Source organism: Rhodnius prolixus, unplaced genomic scaffold (genome assembly GCF_049639745.1).
Source record: "Rhodnius prolixus isolate KJV_2025 unplaced genomic scaffold, Rpr scaffold_30, whole genome shotgun sequence".
Classification (NCBI taxonomy): Eukaryota; Metazoa; Arthropoda; class Insecta; order Hemiptera; family Reduviidae; genus Rhodnius; species Rhodnius prolixus.
Window position 1 is genome coordinate 1,073,092 of NW_027411638.1, and position 27,080 is coordinate 1,100,171.

The 27,080-nt window shown below is 34.0% G+C and overlaps 2 protein-coding genes across 8 annotated transcripts in view; one reads left to right on the forward strand and one right to left on the reverse strand.

Moving 5' to 3' along the window:
- Positions 1–107: 107 nt before the first annotated feature.
- On the reverse strand, positions 108–25,249 carry kibra (WW and C2 domain containing protein kibra). The gene is made up of 18 exons (XM_074144017.1): positions 25,012–25,249; positions 20,545–20,654; positions 17,139–17,233; positions 16,118–16,217; positions 15,196–15,355; positions 13,434–13,704; positions 13,213–13,361; positions 12,866–13,030; positions 12,466–12,729; positions 11,175–11,432; positions 9,344–9,430; positions 8,782–8,974; positions 8,423–8,615; positions 7,793–7,971; positions 7,493–7,702; positions 7,022–7,360; positions 6,432–6,553; positions 108–6,168 (listed from the first exon to the last, which is right to left on the reverse strand). Exons 1-18 carry the CDS (start codon positions 25,137–25,139, stop codon positions 6,000–6,002), a joined length of 3,192 nt encoding a protein of 1,063 aa, XP_074000118.1. The 5' UTR covers positions 25,140–25,249; the 3' UTR covers positions 108–5,999.
- The window catches only part of Hcf (Host cell factor), a 43,503-nt gene continuing 34,847 nt past the window's right edge, over positions 18,425–27,080 (forward strand). For all 7 annotated transcript variants that reach the window (XM_074144008.1, XM_074144011.1, XM_074144009.1 and 4 more), the window contains exon 1: positions 18,425–18,565. In XM_074144008.1, coding sequence (XP_074000109.1) covers positions 18,477–18,565 — 89 coding nt within the window. In that variant the 5' untranslated portion in view covers positions 18,425–18,476. The remainder of the gene's footprint in view (positions 18,566–27,080) is intronic.

Here is a 27,080-nt window from a genome sequence, read left to right on the forward strand (position 1 = left end):
GGAAGGCTCCATGTATGTACCAATGATCTCGGAAAATGAAGCGCTATTTTTTTTAATATGAAGTTTTAAATATAATTTAATATAGATAACACTAGAGAAAAGAAAACTGTTTGGAACATGTATTGTATTTGAATTTAAATATTAAATTAAAAAATAATAATATAGTAAAATACAACGAATTAACTCAAAAAGAAAAAAAAATATTCGAGATAAATAAAGTATGAATTATGTACATATATTACAAGAAATATATTAACTGTACTCGAGACTTCTAAACATCATATAGTAAAATAAATTTATACACATTGTTTCAATAACATAACCAAATTTGGTGAACTCTTAACAAACTACGTATCTTTATTTTTGTAACTATGTTATTGCTATGCGGCACTTCACTGATTGATACAAGTTTTCTGCTGGTTCACAGCAAATTAGTTCTTAACTTTGTGCAGCCGGCGTAGAACACGTTCACTGCCCAGATTGGCTAGTTGCAACCAATAGACGACTCAATTTAAAAATATATCTAATATTTACCTTAATACAATTTATATTTTAAACAAGCATTCACATATTTATAAATGACAATTATGTTCTCTTCATCTCCTAAATTTACAGTGTCGGCCTACTAACTCACACCTAACTACACAATGCATGCAAAACTCGAATTTAATGCAGAACGATTAGAAAATATACTTTCATGTTTCATAATGATGTAAATTTTGTATGATGCAAAATCAATATTCCATCTCTTTTCCCTTTACACTAATCGTATTCATCGTATTTTCTAATCATATTCACTTCCGTTTACTTTTTTTAACACCTTTTTTTTTTGCATTTAACTCATTTCCGATTAAGGCTAGTATCAATGTGCAGCAAAAAGTTGGTGTAAGCTGTTATTGGTATAAGGAGATGGTATTACATCTGCTAACTTTAAATCAAGAGACCAAAACTTGTAGCTTGCTAGGAAACATTGCCGTACGCTGCCTAGCGTGGATGCTCTGGGGTCGCAATGACTAAAATAGCTGTTTCAATCACTGAACGTCCGATTCTTATGGACCGTAAAACTTCCAATGATATTTCAAATTAGTTGGCCATTTTAAAAGAAAGAATCAAACACGCTTTCGCCTAAAGCAATGATCACAATTTCCCATCGAATTATACGCTGTTTTAAATAAAAATAGGCCAAATTTCTTCATAATGTTTTGAATTCAATTTTAATTTTGTTTTTTGCATAGCGTTCGTTCGACAGAGCCTGTCCCATACACTTCAACCAATAGGTCCGTTGGTGCTTTAATTATCTTTTAGGAGTCCACTTAAAATTAAATCTTCAATTTCGGATTGAATAATTTGAATAATGACGTCGAAATGAATACAATAATAAAATACAAAACTTATTGTTAAATATGAAGTGCAGTCATGCATCACTTGCCATTCCCTTAAAGGCTAATTTTCATTTGTTGTTTTCACAAGAGACCATTTCTTCCGTTTTTATAAGCCATATAAGAACGACCTTTGACATTTCACCACCATACTATAAAAATGAATTCCAAACTATAAAGATGAGATCCCACCTCAGGAGAATTAAAAGGAAAAACAAGAACAGGAAATAATATGAGACAATTTAGAAATGTTAGACTAGCCAAAAAAGAGCTGACGCAGGGAAGAGATTAGCTATGAAGTTAGCGTATTGGATATTCAGGCGGAGATCCCGGGTTCAAATCCAGCTGCTGGCCCTTAGTTTTTCTCTTCCTAAGAGCTTTTTACACTGCCCCGTGATGGACAATGTTGTCTGTAACGAGAGAACACTGTCCAGAGGCTGGCAGTGCTCTGAAAAAAGCTCCGGGCGACAATAACCTCAGTTGTTGGCGCGCCTTAAATTATATATATAAATAATTATATACATATAATTATATGCTTATATATAAAAGTTGAAACCCAAGACTAAGTGTAGAAGTTCAAATAATTCATGTTTGAGAAGAGAAAATTGAGAAAGGTCTCACAGAGTAAAGAAGTCATAGAATAAAACTAAAAAATTAAAAATTTCGTGATAAAGTAGTATATCACAGAACCTTTGTTTGGTGGAAGTCGAAATTCTTTTCAAAAATCTGGCGCACCAATTTCTGAAGATGAATGAAAATCTAGAAATCGGTTGATAATTAAAGAATATAAATGTGCTAATGTCGAACAAAATCCAAGTACTATCTAGAATATCGATATATATAATATATATATATATATATATATATATATATATATATATATATATCGATATATATATATATATATCCAACCAGGTATTCATCAACATAAGTTTACATACCCCAGTGAACGTGTTAATGCAAATAGAATTCAAAAGAAAACAGAAATCGAATTATCAAAATATATCCGATTTGAGCACGAATAAATATACATTTATATACGCCCTATAAGAAAATAAAATAAATTAAAAAAAAATAATAATAATAGTAATAATAATAATTATAACAATAGTTCAAACTGTAATAATAATAAAATAATACCACTATACAATAAAACAAAGAATGCAAGTTTAAGAAGTATGGCCAACAATATTAACAAGAAGTAACAATAAACAAAATTATTTCACGAATTAAATTAATTTTAAAGGTATTTACACAGTAGAAATTATAAGTTAGGCATCATGTAAAATAATCTGTTTTCTATACAAAGATAATCAATTCAAATTATACAACTAGTTCAAAAGTAATAGTTATCATTCAGTAACAATGCAAAGAATGTGAGTTAAGATGGAACCCACTTGGCGAACCCTTCGGGGTAGGTCTACTTTAAGGTCATGGATTACTTTTGTAAAATACTGTTCTAATGAAAGACCACCTTCTACTGGGTCTATCATCAGGTCTTTGCAAAGAGAGACCAGATTAGGCTCAACCAAGATCGTCAAAAGCTCCTAATAACAAGTCTTATTTAAACTTCATCAACTATTTTAAAAGAACATACATCGTACGGTGACTTCTTTTGGGATGATGACTTCTGAATCTGTTTAGCGAGATACCACACAATTATCGCAGGATGTCTATCTAGTCTGTTTAGCTAATGGTAAAATTAAGATATACTTTTTTTTTTATTCTAACCGATTTCAAATGTTCATTCAGCGCGTCAGTCGTGTTTAAGCGTGTTTTAAATTTGATAAATACCAAGGTCTGGCGAAGCACAATCCGAAATGAGCACGTACACTAAGGTGGATTATTTTATTTGAATAAATAAATGTTAGTTTATACAGCTTTGGAGGAGTGGATCAATTTTGAGGCAGAAAACAAATAATTATCTCTCAGAGTACTGCTTAAAACCTTTAATTGGACACTGCTGGACTAAGGAAGGGCTGTTCAAAGTTGGTTTATTTTTAATGAGTTTGATTTATACAAGGGAACATACATTTGGTTTATTTTAATAAAATTTTTATTTGAGATGCAGCTTAATTAATAACCATATTTATGAAATCATTCATGCAGAACATCGATAGCGTAAGGAATCATCTTAAGTTATACAGAGGAAAGGCTCAAGTGGCATAGTTGGATAAAAGATGACTTATCTTTCGATTACTAGACTCCCGGTGAAAGCTAACAAGGGAGTAATATATCAAATATTTAAGTAACAGGGGAAGATAAATTCTGAAGCTACATTGCTAGGAAGGTTGTAAGAAAGAAGGGTGTCCACCACGTTGTTGCCATCATAATTCACAATCGCCAAAAGCAGTTATAACTAAATGAACTACGGTGGTTTTGCTTAAAAAAATTAATATCAGATATTTTTTTTTAAAAAAGAGTATACATATGTTCACAAAAATAGACTATATCTTAAGCATGCTCCAACCTGCTGACTAGCACAGCGCAACCGATTTCTCATTCGCCATTACTTAACACAAGTTATATTGTAAATAAATAAATAATTTACCCAAAATAAGTTACAAAATTTGTGAAAGTAATGACAATGGTACACAATTTTAGGGCAACCGGGCCATAGATGAGCAGACTTGCACACTTACAACTAAGAGGTAGTTCTTTAAAAAAATAATAATAAAATAAAATTAATAATAATAATAATAATAATAACAGTGCGTCTTTAACGACATTCTCTTTCCTGTTAAATTCACTACAGTTTTAAAAGACCAGATCTTCTTGAAAGTAGGCTTTTAGTAAAAATGTTTTAACTGAACAAAATTCTACACAATAAGAGACAAAATAAAATGGAACATCTTGGCTAATTGAGTCACACGTTTAAAGTTCTCTAAATTTGTTTTGTTGATCACTTAGTTCTGATAAATCTCTCATAAAGAACCAATTTTTAGACATTATTTTATAAAAACCTTACATAAATTTAAAATCGGAATAATATGGTCAAGCGGTGGTGTCGGAAGAAGTGCCACAAATTACCAATCTATTACAGAGTTTGTCACAGTGCAGTCCAAGTACGGACTTAAGGATTATGTAAAGTATCAAGCAGGCAGTATTAGCAGAAGGTTCGGATCAAGCACATAGTAAGAATAACAAGGTGGTCGAAGATCTCAATGCATGTGCTTCGACTCGCTTCTTGTCGATTTCATTGAGTGCAGGAGAGTAAATAGGCGAAGGACGAACAGAGTTACGTTTCGACTCACAAGAGAACTTCCAACTGTGCTTCCTCATTCTTACGGCACCGAAAACAGCATGTGTTCGCATATGTGAGCTGAACAACATTGGGAGAAGTGCCCTTTTCTCACATTAATTTGCCTTCAGTCACCAAACAGACATGCAAGGGGGCAAACACAGAATGCTACAAGATCAAAGATCATTGCAACATTGTACGAATGGGGAACTGAACAGGAAATTTTAAAGCGCTTTTTTACTTGCCTCACCCGCTCTTAATTAGACTATGGATCCCAAATTTATAGCGGTCACGGCTTAAGATGGTGGCTAAACTTTATAATGAAGACATTAGATTGTTTACTGGTGCCTTTCAAACAAGCCCCCCCCCTTCAAAGCCTCTATTTAAAAGCGGGAATTCTCCCACCTCAACTGGGCGAGAGCAATTATCATTGACGTACTACACTGGAAAATGGAGGAAACCAACCCTCACCCGTTTGTTGTTTCCAACTTTAGTCGAAAGCCCTGAAGACCTCTAGTTTCTACAGGAAAGTACGCGGACGCGTCCACTAGGCGTCAGAGCTTAAAGAATATTCAAGCGGAGGGGTTAGAAATTAACGAATTTGGTTGGATTTGAGAGTGCTTAAAAAAGAGAAAATTCCTCCCACTTTCTATAAGCAGAAACTATTGGGAATTTTAAATTTTTATATAGATTACCGACCTATTTGTACTGTTGACAGACTCTCTTAGCGCAGTAATGGCTCTTCAGGACAAGTTCTTAAACGACACCCTAACAATTCCTCATTCACGAGAAACTACACAATCTGTCCATATGTGGTTATAAAACTAACTGGGATCGTCAGTACCTCTTCAGACTCCTGTACGAACAGAAGAAATGGAGAAGCTGATATAATAGCGCTGGCCTCTCAGAAAAACCCTTAATGAAATTAATTTTTTAAAAACTGTGGGACGAACAAACGATTACCCTTTAAGAAGAATCATGTAAGCTGCAGTCTGCTCACAAAAGCCGAGTTGTTATCGGGCATAGTTCCAACTTATATGTGTATGAAGTAATCATAATTTGTTGTGTTTACTCACTTAAACAAAATAAAAAAAAAATTAATTTCTACACAAATTATACATGTTTTCTTTTTTTTAAAATTAATCTAATAGAAATTTTATTTATTTAATTTTAAGATCATAATTTTTATATATAAATATATGTCTCTGTGTGTGTTTGAGTGTTAATGTTATATATATATATATATATATATATATATGCGCGCGCGCCCAACTATAATATCACAATTTTTCCTTGCTCGAATTATCACTATGGGATCCCATATTATTATGTCCATATCAAAAGGAGAGGACGGGGAGAGTAAGAGTCACCCTCCTATATCATACGTGCACCCTGAGGCCGGCCACCGAGCTCGCTGGGTCCTGCATTCTGGACTCAGAGCTTGGAGCTATCTGCTCTGCAGGCTGGTCTTCCAAATCTACGTCCAGCGATCTCAGAGAAACAAGCGGGATGCCCACTGTTGGACGTGTGAAGAAGGCCATCTTCTCTCTGAAAAATACACACAAAACATCCTGTAATAAAAAAAACAAATTTTTCTGTTTCAAAATTCTCAAAGTTTTTTTCAAACATAAAATCAAAGCTATTATCCAGCATTGTGGACCTAACACTTTTTCAATTTTTCTTAAAAGCAGTTTTATTGATTGATTAAAAACTCTAGATTTCAGAGTTTACACCTCACAATTCATTCAACTATTAAAAATTAAATTAAATTAATTCAAACATGAATTTACGTGACTATCAAAGTTACTTACTTAAAGCTTATTAGGTCTGGTTTTCCTTTACCGGTTTTACTTTTACGCAATTTGTAAATTTCTTTCGATGTCTTCTTCAGTAGCTTTTCTACTTTCTTCTCGTCTGCACTCTTCTTATCAGCCTATAATGTTAACGACTTGTGAAAAAAATATACATAATCAATCAAGGCATCACAGGTAATTTTGTACTCGATTCAAAATATCAAGTGGTTGTATAATTTCTGTCCTAACTCTTATTCTTTCCAGCACAGATGTTCTCATCTGTAATAGCAAGAATTCCCAGAAAATTGCATAAGCAAGGTTTCAGTTAGTGTGGACTTAATAAAAAGACACGATATTGAACATGGAATGCTCAAAATCACTAAAGAATCCTCAAAATCACTAAAGAATAATTAGTCTTATTTATTATTCTTATCTGCTTCAATTACTGCCATTAGCGCAGTAATGGCTCTTCAGGACAAGTTTTTAAACGACACCCTAACCATTCCTCATTCACGAGAAACTACACAATCTGTACATATGTGGTTATAAAACTAACCTACCATCATCTTCTTTTAATAAAGAATATTAGTCTTTCTAATTATTACTACCTGTGCGATAAGAGAGAGAAAGTGCTGATCGTCCAATAACCAGGCTGCAGCCTCCACGTCGCCCTTCTCCTTAGCAACTTCTAGTTTGGCTTTCAGCACTCTAAGCCTAGCCAGATCGTCTTGCAATTGGTCCAGCCGAGTATGCTGTGCTCTCAGATCAAGTTCTAGGTCCAGTGACGTTCGAGGAGGACGCGAGTGCAGAGGCCGCGGTGGTCCGCCGGCCGGGCCACCTCGCCATCGAACTGATCTCCTCTCGACCGTGCCACGTTCAAAAGTCATACCAGAACTCGTCCGACGAGAATATAAAGGCATTGAGCTGTCACTATCACTTCGGTTCAGCTGTAAGAAATAAAAAAAAAGTGTGAAGCTCACGAAAAATTATCGTACTTCTATAAATGAAAATCTACTACATGATACTAAATAATCTGATAACTGACTGATAAGTCCTAACGATACTATCAGTAGAATTACCCTGCAGATGTACTGATTGGTGGCAGTGGGCGAAAAAGTTTGCGACCTCTTAATGATGTGCTGCACGCCACCTTTGGAGCCTTTCTCCGGCAGAAACACGCACTCCGTGTTCGTCTCCTTGTCTTCCTTACAGCTATATGAGGCAGCATCGTCTGCACTATCCTCCAGTATAATATCGGAATGCAATCCATCCTCATGGTTGCCTAATTGCTAACAAAAAAAATTAAAAATAAGGATTATGACTCAAAATAGTTTCACAAGATAAAAACAAAAGACAGCCCAAACAGTGGATATTCTTACCTGATTAAGTTGATCTCTATATATTAGTTCGATACCCTCTTCAATATCTACATCGACTTCATCGTCGTCATCTTCGTCTTCCTCGTCCTGGTCGGCCTCGAAATCAAAATGATTCTTTTGGTCTTCTTTTTCTAACTGTTCTAGTCTAGAACTAACTCCTTGTGAAGTTTCTCCATAGCCTGGACAAACATTTGATTGACAGCTAAAGAAAAGAAATGCATACTTGCCAACCAATGTAAGTGGTAAAGAACGTTTCATGAGACATTATATTTTAAAATGTTACAGACTTTTTAATATTGCACTTTACGTAGAACGCTGATGTCGTCAATTCCAGTAATATTGGCAGTGCAAGTTGCACATCTAAAATCGCTGTTCCATAAAATCAATTTTTATGGCGAAAAAGAAAAATGTCAAATAAAAGTTGAAGTTATCTTTAGGGACTGTTCGAAAAGGCTTTTGAGTGCTGACAGATTTGATTACGGGATTTTGTAGGCACAGAAAGAGGTGTAAGAAATGTTAGGCCAAAACTGGTAGCTACGTTTTTAGAGGAGGTGAAGAAGATTTCATTCAGCTTGATGTATTTTCATAATCTGTAAAACCATCCAATCCACTGTCAAACTAAAAATATACCTTGATTTCTTGTCAACGTTGACGTCTGAGATGAGATGATAGTTGACTCGTCGCTACTCTCCTCCTTTTGTGCGACTATCTTACTGGAAGGACTGATTTCTTCCCCTACCATCATCTTGAAACTCAAAATGTTGTACCACTTAACCAGGGCGCACTCAGCACTGAAGTCTGCCAGACTCACTTGTGCACAGCCCTGTATTGTTAACGGTAAAAAAGTATTAAATGAAAAGATAAGTTATTGTAAGAAAATTTATAAATATTTCTTTTAAATAAAAGGTTGGTCAGAAACAACCCGCAATGAAATCTATCTCAAATGACTAAAATATTGTACAATAAAAATAATAAAGCAATGTACTAACAAGACATTCCGTATGACCTTGTGGCGCAAGTGACCACACATTGATCTGCAAAGTTTTTGTACACAGTTTATTCGGTGTAACCTGCAATGAGAAACTCTCGGAGAATCTGGGTCTGTCCAGTTCGGAGATAGGTTTCGTAGAACAGAAATTGGTCACTTGGGAAGATCCAGGTAGAAGAGCAGCTTTTATAAAACTGCAAAGGAGAAAATACTTATTTTGAACTTACTTAGCTTTTTATTTTAACGTTTTGGTAATCGCAATAAGATGCAATATCTGAGGTACTAAACTGAAAGATACTAAATATCACTAAAAATAATTCTAAATCAAAGACTTATACTACTTAATGAAATCACATATATAAGAATAATCCGGAACAATACAAAGTTGAATTCGATTACCAAGTTTGAATCAATCAACAATCCTACCCTTAGATTTTCACGTGATATGCACCTCTGCAGTTCAAAGATCAGGCATAGTTTTGCTGGTTTAAATTTTACCAGACATTGTCAAAAACTGGACAAAAATCTATTAAGAAGTGCCAAAATAAATGAAAACAACTTACACTTGAGCTTGATCCGGTATGTACAAGGCTGCCAAATTTCTTGCCCTCTCTATTCCAATGTGAAGGGTACTTTCTTTGGAAGAATATCTGTTAAACAAGGATACCTTTAAACAAACATGACAAAATATGAATAACAATAGTGTCTATTCTATCCGTCAACCGTAAGCAAATTATCGGACGCTGAGTTCAGTAAATTCTCACTTTTGAAAATAAATAATAATTACTCGTTCAATTATTTTTCTGATAAATTTAAAATAAATTTTATTAAAGTTATTTTCAAATTAAGAGGACAGTTGTTAAATCTGAATTTTAATGTTGCTAGAGATGAAACTATTCATTTGTGTTCCATGTGTAACCAGTCGGTTATTGAAGATACTTTTCATTATGTAAGTGTCTGTCAGGGGTAGCGACTGTGGCGCGGGCTGGAGGAGCGAGATTGAAGAGGGGAGGTTATATTTTAATATGTACGTATGTGTAACGTAGTGTAATAGGACAAATAAATTGTGCTCTTTGTTAATAATCGAGTTTAGATTATTATTTAACCCGCAGAACAAATCACACTGTACTATCTGAATTCAGAGTAAGATGGCTTGGAAAGAAAGCGTTAACTGAATCAAGAGTGTATAGAATATTTAAATGGTCTGACAGGGATAAGTTATATAATTATCATATTAGAGCATGGAAGTACAGAAGCTTTCTCATACAAGAATATAACACTTACAAGCTATTTATTAGAATATATGAACATAGAATATAACTGAAATTATGCGGTAAGTTTAACTGCCATTGTAAATTGTAAATTTTTAAATAGAATTTGAATTGGTCAAGCAGATGGACTGCTGTCCATGCTTTGTGTAAATATGATTTTCTGGTTATAAGATTAGGTATGTATATATATTAACTAAAAATAAAACAATTATTATTATTATTATTATTAATTACTTGTTTTTATCATAGTAGAAGTTATTATAAGTTTTAAAAAGGAAAATTGCATATGTATAACAAATTAAAATAAATAATGTAGGTTATTTCATGAATGATTTTATTTTATAATTGGTCAGAGTGACGTATGTCCAATGTACCTCCCCGAAAATCAATTTTCACGAAAAGAGTTCAAGCAAAAGCCCCCGGTCTTCTGAATACACTTCATACGTAAGCTAGGAAATCATTGAAGAAATCATACTTCCTTCAAACTTAAACTTTTACCAAATATTCAATGAGAATGAATGTTAACTTAAGATATATACCGTAAAATTCAGTAAGCACTCTGGAGTAAGCCTTCTCTCTTTTCCAGAGTCCTAAAATGAATTTTCTTTAAAACAAGGTTGGTACAAGACTTAATACTTCCTCTTATATGAGAAAGTGGAAAAGCAAGGTATAGAAGTGATTTTCGAGAAAATAATAGGGAATTATAAAATAGATTCAGTAAAATGGCACTTTTTAAAAAGAAACATTATTTGACGTGAAGTAAAATACTCAGCTTCTTAATTTAACGCTTTGATAAACGCAAAAAGTTGCACAATCTGATCTCACGCTAAAGCCTTATTCCAGAGGAATTTTACAAGTTATGTTTTAATAACACTGAAATCAGGTCTGAGAATTCATATGAAATGGGAATGAAAATAGACCTTATCAAGTCTTAGGGAACGTGTAATAAATTAATAAGATGTATCAAACTGACTTGCAGTTGTGCCGAAAACGATGTTAGCTTCTCAAGTTGTGAGCAAGGACTGATCAGTTAGTAAAGCTGCTATAAACTTTTGAGTTCATAAGTGTATTTATTATTATGCTACAATGAACTTAGAATCTAACTGCAATTAAAATTACTCGCCTGAGTTTAAGCTGGACTTGCGCAGTGTCCAGTGGTACGTCCAGTGTCCTCTGAGAAGCTTCAAAAACTCCCGAGTCACCAGCCACGCTTTCATCAGATACTGCTGCCGATACAGAAGCAATGGGTGGGGTAGGCGACATCTCAGATATAGGTGACAGAGGAGGTGACCGTGTAGGGCGGCTATCTTGAGAAGACGCTAAAGGTGCTTCGTAGGCCGGTGGAAGTCCACAAGCTTCACCCCTTAGAAGCCTTTCAACCCTAGAAAATTAAAATAATAAAAAACAGACATTCATAAAATTATTTCTTTAGATGCTTTCTCCTTCATTTGTCAAATAAATTAAGTAGTTATATTCCCTTCTCGTAGAAAGCTTAAGCACATGTTTAGCACCTACTGCTAATTTTTTGTTAGAGCAGTGATTTTAATGAGATCTCGCTCTTTAACTTTATAGTCGCAGAGGATTGGACATCGACAAGCAATGGATGCACGAGAAGACTTATTCAGTAGGGAGTTCAATACTCAAAACAAAAATCAGCATTATGATTGGAACTTTTGCTATACTTCTCAAAGAGATGGGGCATAGCAAAATCTACAAATTGATGCAGCAAAATTTCTCACAACTTTAGATGTTTATTTTTGTATTTATATTTACAAATTAAATAAGTGCCAGCACACTAAGAGCTTTACACATCGTAACAACAACATTACTGGATATAACATCTTGAAAAATCGTCCTTTATGAAATCGCCAGACGTTTCAGCACGCACGCGTAATTTATACAATAATTCAGTTTTCATATAAGGATGTGCTGAATGTAATAATAATAATAATACTCTTGAATATGGAGACTACTTTTGTTGTATTATTGTTATACATATATAAAGCCTACCTTCACAGTCTTCACTAAAAACAGACTATGGAGCTTAGAGCGCCGAAACGTTTGGCTAGTATGAAAAATTATTATATCTATCCACAAAAAGATAGATGCTGAAATTTTCAGTAACTAAAGAACAAGAGAAAGTAATCATAAAGAAAATCAATCAGTCATCACTTGAACTGAGGGTCAATGTGGACTCGGGTTTCTTGAAAGAACACAGTGAGCTCAACTTGACACTTCTATTAAAAACTAACACCGCATTCAATACAAAGGTATTGGACAAAAATCTGACAATTAGAACACCATTCTCTTGAAAATATTTTCAGAATTTCTTTAAACAACTAAGGAACCAGAAATACTAGTTTCAATTTTAAAACCTAATCTATGTCACACAAAGTTTTAAACAAAAGACATGCCTGTTATGCAGATCCACCATGTCCACAGGTTTGTCCGAAGAGCTAGAGTAACACTGTGGAGGTCCATAGATGTCTGTAAAGGACAGTGAAGAAGAAAGGGAGCCCTTAGAACTAGTCGTTGACAAGGAGCCAAGCGAGGAGCTCGAGCTTACAGAAAGTGTGGACGCCGAAAGCGAACGGAGCTGAGATTCCAACGAAGTCATAGTTCGTAGAGCGTCACGAAGTCCACCAAGCAGAACTTGTTTCTCTTCATGTAGACGCAATCTGGGCACAAAATAACAATAGAGAATAATTAATAAAAATAACCTAAGCATTTATATACTTTTTCTCAGTGCTTTCAAGACATATTGCAATCTTGTCCTACTGTTTTAAGGGAAAATTGCGTGAGTGAAGAATGTACCTGTCTGTAATTGCTCTGTTGGACATCTCGAGAGCCGTATTCAAGTCCTGCTCCAATCTGCGGATCTCGTTCTGGATGTCTATCATCTCTTCATCGCTCCTCGTGTGCGGAGTAATGCTCCTTAACTCTCGTAGAAGTTGTTCTTTCTCTTGGAACAACAGCAGTCTGTAATAACAGTGTACTCTTATTTCGGATACTATTTAATTAAAACTGCGCAAGTGAGATCCGATTTTGCAACAAGAGAAACAAAAAAACTCGCTTAAGTTTTAAGAGTTCCCACTTCTCTAGCGCCATGCTTCTCCAGATTTAAGACAAATCCGAAAAATTCTGAATGTAGCGTGATATACCTGTCCTTGTCGCTCTCAACCTGCCCAGGAGTAACCTTCTCTTCGAGGTCTGCAAGTTGATGCTGAATTGACTGTATTTTCTTTCTGGCCTCGTCATACTCCAGCCTCATTCTTGCCATGGCCGCTAGTCGGGTTCCTATAGGTACCAGCTAGACAAGAAGTTACTATTAAGCACAATAAACAAACAAACTGAAACCATTTTTTGGTACATATACAGCTACCTCTCCAGACAGATCTGTCTGCGAAGCGGTTGATAATTTGTCGGCAGTGTTCGGCAGAGTTGGAGATGTAAGTGACAGTGTGGACACATCTGGTGAACTCTCACCAAGTTGTAGTCTAGTTAAGTCATCCTTAAGTTTGGCCAGCGACCTCATCAATTCCCCTCGCTCCTGTTCTCCAGACGACAGTGACCTCTGGATCTCCCGCACTTCAGCAACCATTGCTTGAGCTTCAGTAATATTGTAACAACCTCCATTTAATTTTTCACCTACACTGTAAAACAAACCAAAAATCTGATTTAAACACTTACATGACAACAATTAACATAATTTAAAAATTAGCTGGTTTTAGCAGCAAAATAATGAATGTTTGAATGCTTATTGATGTAAGGCAGAAAGCTGTTTTTATGCCCTGCAAAGGATGTAATTCTCAATGAATGAATGCCAGAGAGAGAAAAAAAAGTTCAGGATAGCGTGGTATAAATTACAATGTGAGTTCGAGCTATGAAGCGGACATTCTGAATCTCCTGTAAAACATTTTTGTAGAATGAATAATAGTGACTGGAGTCAGCGAATGAAGGGAGAGACATGTGCATTTAAAGTGAATAAGAAAAACATAAGCGCTATGATGGGTAAACTATCAACGAAATCCACTATTTCTCAAGCTTAAAACTTAATATTTTATTCTGTTTTTAATTCTACGCTTGCAGTAGATCTTTTTCTTTATTATCACTCAATCTTAAACAGCTGGAAGGAAGCCCTTAGTCTTCAGGAGGTATTTTTACATACTTCCACCCTTCTATGCCAACTTGGTCCAAATCATGGGGTACCTTCCTTGCCCCATACTGTACTATTCTCTTCGCTTATCCCCCTTGTCAGTAATTACGTATCTCAACATTGCGTCCGATAATTTCTAGCTCGAGTACGCAGGTTTGCACTTTGATGTATAGGAGATTCTTGCTTTGTTTGCTGAGAGTACTCTAACTCTCTGTTCAGAAGATTTTTTGCCTATTAAACCACTCCTCCTTTAGCTGAAAGTAAGGTTAATCTCAGTATGTTCGTCTTCTCGGATTCTTAGTGAACTTTGTTAGTACAACCCTTATTTTCTCTCATGAAGTCTTCTAAGCCAGTATTTGACAAGATTTTGAACTAATCTGTAAAGAATCTGTCAAACAAATTTCTTGAGTTTGAATCAATTTTACATGCTCACTCGCACACGCCAGGAACTCTTTAACAACTGCTTTCTTTACTGCATAAAGCCCTTATTTATTTATTTTTTGTTTTGAGATCTTGAGTAAAATAATACAGTACAATTATCCATTCCTCATGTGTAAGTCTCACATGACAGTTTACACTTCTCTATGGAAATAATTAATATTTTACACTTATCGAGTCCAAATGAAATGCGAATATCACGAGAGAACTGTTATTAAGCGCTCTAAATGAATTATTTGTTGGGTGAAACTGCTTAAGATCGTACATATACATCTGAAACCTTATCATTTCCCCATTTACTATGTACTTATATATTAATTTAAGGCGCGTCAACAACTGAGATCATTGGTGACCAGAGATTATTTCAATAACTAATTTACTATTACTACAATTACTTATGTTACGTAAAAAAATAAACTTTCTGTCAGTTTTCGATCAAATCAACCAACCATATTCGCAAAGGGAAACAAAAGTTGCAGTAAATTTTGGAGTTAGTAATCACTCATTCATAAATACACATAAATTGGAGTTCTTTTGATAATTTACTTACGAGGTAAGAGTTTCAACACCACGTTGGGTGCAAGACATCTCTGCTCTGATTTGTTGCAGTTCCCTTTTCAGCCTGGAGACCCGACTCTTAGCCAAGGCTACATCTGATTTCAGAAGGTCGGGATCATACTTCGTGCTGGCATTGCTGGATGTCGAACACACTAACATACACGCATAAATATTAGTACTCTTTAATTTCTATAGTAGTGGTAAATACAACACAAAAAAAATCTATGCGTTCCACTTTTTCTTCCTCTTATTGGATGCACGTGGAAATCGATCAACAACATATCCAATTGACAAATTGACTTAAAACTGAATTTTACTGACCATGTTTAGCTACACAAGCAACTGATTTAGAGCCTAAAGGACGACTAGTATTTTTTTTTTTTTAGTAAATACATAATACACTTTTCTCACCAAGTTACTACACTAGCGTCTAATTCTGTTTTCAAGTATATCTATGCAAAACCTTATCGGAAATTACAGTAGAGCCAAAAAGTAATAACAAGATGTAGCTTTATTCTCTTTATGTTTAAGTGATATTCTGTAAAAACATACATACATACCATGCATTACAAAAAAAGAAAACAAACAAACAAAACAAAAAAATCAGGGGACCACAAAACAAGTATTTCCTGTGCAAACTCCATTTCGAAAATTGGACACCACTGATTTATGATCGTCCAAAGATAAGTCAAATTGAAAAACTGAAATATCCATTCAGTAAATATTCATTCCCAGTTGGGGATTTGGGTCGGTTACCACGGTGTTTGCCAAAAAATGAAATGTTTGAACTCAATAAGGTATATTTATTTCAAATTCAAAGAAGAAGTTATTATATTTTCTCGAACGTTAAAATTTGTAGCTAATAATGTGTACTCAACGAGAGTGAAGATAAAATGCATAACTCTAAAACTTACAAGAGGTTCGCGAGGTGTTGAGCGCGTTGGTAAGGTGGTTGTACTCGTCCTGGGCCAGGTAAAGTCGCTGCTGCTTAATGTCGTAAATCTCCTTCTTGGCCTGAAACAAGTATTAATGAACACAATTACAAATTTTGAGAAAATCGGCTGACGAAAAAAGGTGCCACATTCCCTTTTTTTCTAATTTAAGGCGCGTCAAAATTTAAGGTTATTGGTGCCCAAAGCTTTTTTCAGTGCCTTGTCAGCATCCGGGCAGTGTTCTCTCGTTACAGACAACACCATACATCACCGAACAGTGAGCTATAGGAAGCTTCTAAAAAGCGAAAATCTAAAGGCCAGCGAATGAGTTCGAACCCGAGATCTTCGCATGAGAATCCAATATGCTAATCCCTGAGCTACTCCCTTCCCTGATTTTTTATAAATGCAATTTTTGAAAATAGTTCCATTAGAGCGAATATATACAATATCGAGTTCAACTACCTTTTGCTAAAAATTATTCGTTTCATGAAATTTAATAACATATATATGCTATTATGAAGTCGTTTCTAACTAGATTTTTTTCATAAAAAAATATTTGTTAGAGGGTTTCCGAGCGAGAGATACATACTTACCAACTGAGAGAGGTAGCTACAATTTAAAGCGCTTTTTTCCTTTTAATAATATCAGTACCTAGGAGGTATACAACACTATACCACATTTTTAATTTTTTACAGGAGAGCAAATGAAAGATTTGTTTGCGGTTTTTTACTTATATGCTCACGGGAATTATTTTGGTGGATAATAAGTAACATAGACGCTCGTTGTGTAATTAAAAAAAAAAAAATTGTATTAGAAACATTAAAAAAATTAAATTTTGAAAATGGACTTCGTTTTGTATACCTCCAAAGTACTGATATTAAAAGCAGGTAGTATTAACAAAACACTATGGAAACTATAGTAAGAATAACCACCTATTCTACTGTAGTAAAACGAAGTCAAATGAATGATTTTGACACAGATGATCAATTTATTTAATACAAACCTCTAAAACGTCCTGAGCTGTATGTAGGTACTCCCGAAGCATGGCCTCTTGAATTGCTCTCCATTCAAGACGAGGATCTTCCAACTGGGTACATTCTATAAAAAATAATTCGTTCACAAAATTGTTTATTAATTACAACCTTCAGAACTTTTTTAAGGATATAAGAATTGAAAACGGTTTCTTTCAAGTACTTATTACCTTATTAATTTATTAGCACTTTAAGACGATTGCAATCTACCTAAGTGCTGACAATATTCAAATTTCTAGCAAATAACCTTTAAGGATAACAGTAATTTGATTTTGCTGGAGAAAATGGATATTTATCTACCTTTAATTCTTCGTTAATCTATAAATTTTGCAAAAATAACCTATTATTAAAGTTATTTTGCTTACTTCCAACATGAGAGAGGGATCTAAGATTCTATCCAGGTCGATTTAAGGTTGTAGCAGATTTACACGATGCAATTTGTAATATTGCAAAAAAAAACTCAATTTAAAATTAAAAGTCAAAGTTGTTATGTATAACGGACTCTGCATATACATAAACCTTTAGCAGTTAAAATTTACTGTTTATGTCGCGCTTCAAGGGAATACATTAGGGCGAATCGCACAATGACATCATTGGACCTGACAAAAGCATTTCGTCAAAATCGATCAAACTTCATGGATTGTTTTTTTTGGGGGGGGGAAGGCTATGAACCTATGGGTTATTATGCTCTAAGGATTAGTTTTTGGTTTTGTCTTTATTTTTTCAGACAACGTACGACTGATTTCCTATAGTCAATGAATGCTCATTGCATACGTGAAGGCCTATAACTTGCATATAAAACATAATTCACGGAAAATTCATTAAGGTAGTTATCGGAGAGGAGTGAGAATACGCTTTCCTCGAAGGTATAACCTATATGCAAACCTATCAAGCTTAATTTGATAATAAATTAATAGGAAGTTTTACGATAATTAAATGTGTTGCTGAAATACGGAGTTTGAAAAAAATAGCGTTTTAATTTCTTGCAAAAATCAAAATAATAAAAAATATGTTGTTTAGAAAGAAATATATTTGCGCGGGCAAACTTCCATTTTAATGTAAATACACCGTATCTTTGTAAATTGTTATACTACTTTAAAGAACTTTATTTTGTTATTATCAGGTTTTTTTTTTTTTTGCTTATATTACCAACCGTGTCAATAAAATGGAATTTAGAAAAAAAAAGCTAAATAGATTTTTTTTTTTTAAATTCAAACGTTGGCAGTCATGGAGCCATCTACCGGTACATTACGAAAGCGTAAATCATTTGAGTGTTAACCCGCGTTCTGAGAATAATTTTAATTTTCAAAATGGCTAGAAGAGGACTGTTTTACGGCAGCGATTATTTAACAACATACAGCTACTTCTCTGAACACCATGTCTCAGAGTACAAAAATTGGTAATTAATGTTTTTACTAACTTCCTATTTTTAATTTAATCGCATGTCTTTTTTCACTAAAATTTTATTAATCTATAAGGTAAATTTTCAGTTTTGGATTTCATCAAAGATACACATCAAATGCCATAAATGTGCATTACATACTATGTTTTGCAATACTTCTCTATTGTTCACTTTTTTCTATACTAATCTAATAAATCCAATAAACCAACCAATTTTATGTAGCCCGCAAGTAACCTATAATGTACGAAATGAATTTTTAAAACCATATTACTCAGTTGACAATTTTATTATGTTTTATGTTTTTTAAGTCTCCCATTAAGTTTTTAGAACTTAAAAGTGGCATGAAACTACATTCTAATTAGGGCTTATTAAAAATTTATCCTTTTGAAGCAGTTCAGTAAGAAATTTGTTATAAAAGGCGCATGCGTAAAAGAATTATCTTTTTTGGAAGTTTCTATAATTTTTTTTTTAAAATAAAAGACAGACTCTTTAATTAGAAATTATTTTCGTTACAATTTTACAAGTACAAAATGTGATCATCACTAAAATACGCAAACTTTATGTGATCTAATTCTACCAAAAATAGGTAATTTCTGGCATTTTATCATGTTTAGAATGTAAATTCCTAAAAGAGAAAGTATTATTTTTGGGAGCCCTGAGTTTGATAGCATAATTTTTTTGTTTAAGGAAGTTCTCAATACTAAGGTTTTCCTCAACCAAATATTTCTTCTAATTTCAGATTTCAACTAGATCTATCCCATGTAACCTTAGCTAAGATTTCCTTAGCCATTCTGCCATTATTTTTTTATATGGCCGTACCATCTTTTTCTCCACCTTCTGCAGCACATTTTTGTAAGTTTTCATTTTCTTTCTTATTTCTTACTCTTTCAAGCCTTGATATTCGTGCTGCTCTTGAATTACAGCGTAAGTCATATGTGAAAATAATTGAAAGTTCTAACTTGATAATTCGCTTAGTTTTATTCCTACGCGTTATTGGATGTACCACTGAGGCGCGCCCCTTCGCCATAAATGAATCCCTTTGAGGACAACTCAAGGACGTTTCCAGACTAGATAGTGTCGTCTCACTACGCTTTTGTACTAAATGTCCGCTTTTGTACTACACTCCTTGATTAACACGTAGAACTTTATAGCCAATTGAGCCGCCTGGATGTCTGAGAAAATTACGACTGTTAAATCGATTATCTTCTTTAATTTCAAAAGTACAAATGTACTGCAACTAGCTCAGTTTGAAAAACTTGTTTTCCTGGACTTGACGAGATATTACACCCCGGATTAGCACCCAACCTCACGTTTCTTCTGACCTGAAACTGCCAAGAACCGCCCGAAGTTGAAAGTATTAACGATAGTTTTGTAGTTTAAAGAGATCATGTTGACTAAATTATTTTATAACATATTCTCAGAAGCAATCTCATTAAGTATGTGATTTTTTTAATTCTAGATGAAAGAATAGTTTTAAAATTAAAAATTAATCGATATAACCAAACCTCTGCCACAAAAAAGTTTGGTTGCCATTCTAATTTTTTTTATATATAAATAAAAAATGGCACATTTTTTCTTTATTCAGTGAAAAATGTAACACGAAAATCTGCATCTTTTATTTCAAATGAATTTTGTGAAAATTGATTTTAAGGAGGTTATGTTAAAGGGGTGCAAATAAGCTGAACACAATCAGTTTTTTTCGGTGTAAACGGCGATCTTAAAGTACTTGCACAACAAAAACACGTTGTAAAAACCAATAAGGGATAACCGTTTGACCCAATCGAACATCGAATGCAATACATGCTCTTTTTATAGGTTGATTTTTATAACTATCGTACTTTTTGGTTTATCACGTTCAAGGAACCTCATAACATGAATATATTTCGAACTGTTTTTCCAAATTTTAAAATCTGTATAAAATACTTACTCTTAGCTTTATCAGAAAAAAAAGAATAATTAAATAACGGACTACTCACGATTCACATGGTCAATATAGTACACGCCGATATTCGAATCGTAACCTTCTTCCCATCCAAGAGGCAGCTCCGTCCCTATACAATCCGCAAATGTTTGAGGTTTGGTGTACCTGAAAAGAGTTAACAAGTTTATTTATCCTTGAATAATGTTCAAACTATATATTTGCAATTTTAACATTTACAACAAATGGGAGATCTAGTAACAGCATTCATTCACGCTTGTGAATCCATAGCAATCCTAGTAGGTCATAAATCATATCTATTTCAGGGCAATTTAAATGGATTATTATGGCAAAAGTTTTTACTGTGCTCTACGAAATATCTCTGCAGGTTGGCTTTTTTAAGATGTTTATTTCCGAAAACTATTCTACACAATAAATTCTGATATTCAATTAAATTTTTACTTTCTCTTACTCACTGTAAGTATAAAATATGAAATCATGTCACATTTTCAAAGTTGTGTTTACACAGGAAATACACCTTTTAAAAATAGCTTAAACTTAGTATTCCGTTTTCATAATATTGTCGTTTCTGGACAAGGAGGTTTTAGCAGAAATCCGTCAACCAAGTGCACTGAAACAAAGTTTCAATTTGTTGTGTTTTTCTCAAAATTGTTCCAATATTGAAAATAAAGTATACTAGAGATACATATAAAGGCTCAGCACTTTTATTTGAAATTTATGGAGAAATCAATTTTGACGTGGAATATCTTTCAATTCAATAAACTTAACTGGAGAAATTGATAACAAAAAAACTTTACGAGCCTGGTGAAGGGGAATAAAGGGTGTTATTAAGGGGTATCTGAAACTTATAAAAAAGATGACTTTGAATTAGAGTGTCAACGTGGGCTTCCCTCTTAAGAGCACCTTTAAAACAATGTACTGTACCGCAGTCTTGATTTCAAATAATAGTAAGAGCAGGGAAGGGATTAGCTATGCGGTTAGCGTATTGGATTCCCACGCAGAGATGCCGGGTTCTAATCCAGCTGCTGGCTCTTAAATTTTCTCTTCCTAGAAGCTTCTTACAGCTCACTGTACGGTGATGGGACAGTGTCGCCTGTAACGAGAGAATACTGAAAAAAGCTCCGGGCGCCAATAACCACTGATGTTGACGCGCCTTAAATCATTAAAAAAATAAATAAATAAGAGCGTTGTAGAATCCCAAATTTGACGCCAATTGTGAACCGGAATTAGGATTATACAGAATAACATTTAAGTATTTAAATTTTCTCTAAAAGGAAAACATGTACTTGGATTAACTTGGTGTGCTACCACCTGCTTAATGCAACCACTCACTTTTATTTGAAACATTTTTCTGGAGAAATTTGTTTAAAAGAGTGCTCTAAGATTTTTTATTATTATTATGAATACAAATTACAAAATTCCTGGTCAACAAAAGTGTAAAAAAGAAGAAAAACAGTACGCATTACCTTTTAATTGTATCCTACACTAGCCTTTCCTAATTATTTTTCGAAAAAAGAAAATATTGCTCACTTAAGATTTTATATCAGATATTGCCTATACCATCACATAAATGCAGTTTTTTTCTGAAACAATCACATGCTTTACGATAAACGTAGCCCGAATGCTCACGACACACCGAATTCCACAAGTTATCACATCCTCTTACACATATGCAGTTCTTTTTGGAAGTGAGAATAATAATTTGAAGGCTTTGAAGCCTCGAACACTACCCTTCAGGAGGCTTTAGAAGCTAATTAGTAAAGTCAAATTTTCTTTTAAAATATTTTCTTCAAATTTTGAATTCATGATATGCTTTTGCTATTGTGCTGCAAGTTGCTGGATACTGTGACGAACGGTAACTTGTTCAACGGGGGTACTTTAAAAAATGTTAAAAGTTGAAGTTGTCTGAAAACTCCAATAACCAATTTTTCCGGAAAATGTTACAGAAAAAGCAAAAGTTATTTAGGTGAGTAAACAGTATTAAAAATTTCACTTTCAAGTTTCAAGTTTTGGAAGTTTCATTGGATTAATTTTCAAGACAATCACAATAACCTGAAAAATTCTTTAATAATATCACCGAAATCTTAAGCCAGAAACGACGATAGTGCCAAAACAGAATACCAATTTTGTTTTTTAAGAGAAACTGCGATTTTCAGTCTTTGGAGATGTTCTGTAACCACACACACTCGATGAGTACGTGTGCTATAAACCTTTTTTCGAGTTCTGGCTAACAGAAATCTTGTATTTCCAAACAAAAATACGATTTCGAAAATTTGATACGATTGAAATCCTTTTTATGGTATACTATCTATTCACACAATCGGGGCCTATCACTTTTTTCGAGACTTTTTCTTTCCTACAGCATTGATTTTAGACCATTCGAGGTAGGTATGCCACGCTTCTCTTAAACATACCGTTTTGTTACAGTGACGTACCTAACACTGTAACCAACTAACATGTAGTAAAAATTTTAATATTTTAATAATTAGAGTAGTTCGAATTCTCAAAATTGCAAAATAAAAGTCGTGTTCGTTCCCACTAAATTTTTAAGAAATAAACTAAAGAATTACACGAATCCTATAATTACTCTAACCACTCCATACATTATAGTCTCTTACACTTTTGGGTGAAGACGAAAAGAACGGAACACCCTATAAGTTTGATATGTTAGATTCTAGCCTAGGCGCAATATCAAACAAATTTTATACCAGTATATTTCAAAAATTAGTTGCCACAGCAGAATTGAACTATTGTTTTATTTAATACTCATAACATCCACTGAATTAAACAACTATTTTACTTTAACCTCAAAAATCGAATTATAAATTAACTAATGCCAACGTCAAGTCAATAATTTTTTTTTTTATAGGGATGTAGTATTGAATTTTCTATTTATGATATTTACTCTTAAGTATATGGAGTAAATATCACAAAGCCTAAGGAATTTGAGCAGAATAATTAAGCAAGTTCATTTATCATTTTTGTTTTCCAATCTTCACAAATCAGAACAGTAACATAATTAAATAATATCCTCAGGGACCCAGGCTGCCAAATCTTCTTTGAATGATGGCATTCCTTGGCTTTAACTTCTCTCTATTGTGGAGCCAGTTTTTTCGGCTTGTTAGTCATTAATGCCCAATAATGAAACTCGCAATATGCAAGACTTCACACTTAGTTCATTCTAAAAGGGAAATTAATGTAAAGACGGCGTAAACAAGAGGGTATGAGAACAGATTATAAAATTTCTCGGAATTTCTAGTTTTCCATTTATTACTGGCTTATTATGGCGCCACTATTTTGACAAAATTTTGTACTATTATATATTATATGTTAAGAGAGATAAGCGAAACAGAAAATTTTTAAAAGTTCTACTAATCCCAGTAGAAAAATGTTCCATATGCAAAAATAATGTCTCAGTTATTTTTCTAAATGTCCCAGGCAACTTTTTTTTGGCCACAATGTGTCTGATCGCTCTGAAGCGGTCAACGGGAAATGATGCTGAAGAGAGAACAAGTTATTTAGATAAATTGCACGCTTATTACAATGCAGCCCAAGTGCGGTACTAAGGATTGTGCAACGCTACAAAGTGAGGTATTTCAGAGCAGAGAGCCTAGATCATTTAAACTTTCTCTCAATGCCTATGATATTCATATTTGAGCAAATGAATCGCATGAAGTTGAACGAAGTTTTGTTTGAACTCTCGAAGGTTTGTCTGTGGTCTTGATCTTCACACTCAGCATCGAGCCACTCGATTAGAGTGTACTTACGTGGAACAAAATAACATAAAAAAGCGTCCAATTTTCAGAGGAATCCCTGTCCAGGGTCTGCCTACGTTACCAAACAGGTAAGATAGAATTTGGAGGTCAGAAACGAGATTTGCACCTTGCACATTTCCCCTTAGAGTCCACTCTTTCTAAAGGCCAATAACGGCAAGATTTTAAACAGGTAGGCTGTTCCGTTTTTTATTTCTATACCCGAAAGTTGTTACATTTGTTCTCAATTTGTTGTTTTAAAATTCAACATAAATCATAAGTAAATATCTCTGGAAATCATTTATAAGACAACCATTATCAACTATTATCATAGTACGGTTAATATTACTCCAAAAACTGTTGTTTTTATGAATAAATAAAAAGTAATTTTAATGTAAATTATTTTAATTGGGCGCAAAATTACGTTAATTTTATTGTACGACTCCGTTTTTTACGATTATTACTTGGTTTATAAGAAATTAATAGTGCAAAATATATTGAGGTAACAGGTTTGGAATGTTTTGCAACAGACGGCAGCACTATCACACAAATATCTCTGCGTGAACAAAAACAAAATTCTTTGCGGATTAATTAGCTTAATTAAAACTTTTTTACTGTAGTTCTTTTAAGGCACTTTTATACAAAGGTGTGAATCACGGCTTGTTAAAGAAATAATTAAAATTATTTAGGGGTGCTAGAAAAAATTCGATTGTAATGAATCCTTTTGTTATTGAAATGAAAAATTCACTTACCTATCCCTAGGATCTATCCAGGTCGTTTTCTTACTGTTATGATCAATAAAATAGACTTTTCCATCATAATCACGGGCGAAATCCCAACCTTCGGGCAAAGGGATCTCTCCATTACGTCTCCTAGGCATAGTCCGCTGATTAAATCCATTCAAAACGTACGGGATATTGGTGGACACACTAACCAGCTCACTCCGCCATCTTACATACCGTACATTATCAAGCCAAGTGATGACATCAGGCACTGGTGGGGGCCCGGCACAGGTACACCTACAGCTGGCCCACACTCTCAGTTCGATTTTCATTTCAAATCTAGTATTTCAAATTGAGTTAGTATTCCTAAACATACTACTTGATTTATCACCTTTATTTGAAAAAATTTTCTAGGAGAAAATTTATTTTTAGGGGGTTCCGTGGTAGATGGAGGGGTGGTAGGTTTATCCCTAAAGTGCCCTGATTTCAATAATAATTTACGTTTCTAACACTTGTGTGATATTATTCAGAATAAATTTTTGCAAAAATTCCAAACTGGAAGAATCTTAGTTCAACATAAGTGTAAATTAATAAACTTGAGACAAGTGTTGAGGCCTATCACTTTTATCTGAAACATTCTCCATGGAAAATTCCTTTTAGGGGTGGTCCGCTAGGGTGACATTGGGCTCTATTATAAAGAATGACCCATTCCATAAAATTAATCACTTCTTACACTTTTATAGGAATTTATAAGAACTAAATATTTTGCCAAATTCATTAGGTATAAAAAATATCAATTCACAGGGATCTTAGAACAAATATTTTTAAAGCTAACTTTAGTGGTAGTTCTGTAAGCAAAAAGTTAATTTCACCCCCCCCCCCAAATAAAAAAAATGTATTTTCTAAAAAAAGCCTAACAAATTAGAAGTGATAGACCTAAATAAATGTATTAAGATCAAACCCCCTATATACTCTTTAAAAAGTAGATGCGTTTTGAAAAACATTTATTCCTTATAGGACACTTCATTGAATCTATCTCTTGTTACAGAATAAATGTTTTGCTCAATGGATTCATTAAGTTCGAAGAATATTAGGTAACAGGAAGTGCTGAACATGGTACTTGTACTTAGAGTTTTATTTAAAACATTTTCTGTGGAAAATTCATTTTGGAGTTACCAGAGAATGACATTTTGCTCTTTTTTATCGAATGCCTTACTCTTGATCTTACCGAAAAAGTAGAGATATGTCTGTAACTTTCATCATTTACTTTTTAGTTTCAATCTTCTGCGTCGTTGGTGCTCCGACATCGGAAGCTTGGTAGCACATTATAAACTCGTTCGTGTACGTATTACTCACTTGAAGTGATGTTTAAATAAGCTTGTACCTCACACTCAACAAGATGGTCTCCGTCATGTAGCCGGTCTACAATAAAAGAAATTGAATAATTCGTTAGGTCTCCACGGTAAAAAATTTATAAGACATGCTTTGAACGTGTGATCGATGCCCTTTGTGGCTTCCTCACCCTAGGCTTTGTAAGGTGATGCAGCTCCTCAATGTCGTTTGCTTATGAAAGGAAACATCTTAAGAACCTATCCGCCATATCCCGTATATGTTCTATCGGCTTTAAATCGGTACGATCACCCACTGTCTTGTCATTTATTAAATTCATCCAAAACCTCTAATTTAAACTCATTCGTCGCGTCTATTACTTTCCCCAAGGCCGTTTACTTCCAGAAAAGCGTTGTTGGAGTCTTCCTCAGACTAGGTAGATTCCAACTACACACTTAAAGCATAGACGAATGGTTTCGTTTCAAACGATGCGAGAAGGAAGTGTCTGCTTCATGTTTACTGACGATTATTACCCTTTTAAAGCCGGTTAACTGCGCGTAACGCTACCTCTGGTAATTCTTGGCGTAACGCAAGATATATTTTTTCATCAGATTCTAGACTAATTTTTTTATTGGGTAAAATTTCCACAAAACTTAGTATGTTGATTGAGCATTGAGATCTTTGTAACATAAACTACAAACTTCTTTAATTGTACTTTTTTTCACTTATAAAACATTTTACTACTAAGTTAATATAAATAAATTGTCCAA

Excerpts from the sequence above, each read along its gene's own strand:
- kibra (XM_074144017.1), bottom strand. The coding sequence starts at position 25,139 with ATGCCTAGGAGACGTAATGGAGAGATCCCTTTGCCCGAAGGTTGGGAT. Across the intron at positions 8,616-8,781 it reads AAGGTCATACGGAATGTCTT|GGCTGTGCACAAGTGAGTCT; the intron begins GTTAGTACATTG and ends TTAACAATACAG. Across the intron at positions 6,554-7,021 it reads TTCTCTCTCTTATCGCACAG|GCTGATAAGAAGAGTGCAGA; the intron begins GTAGTAATAATT and ends TTAACATTATAG.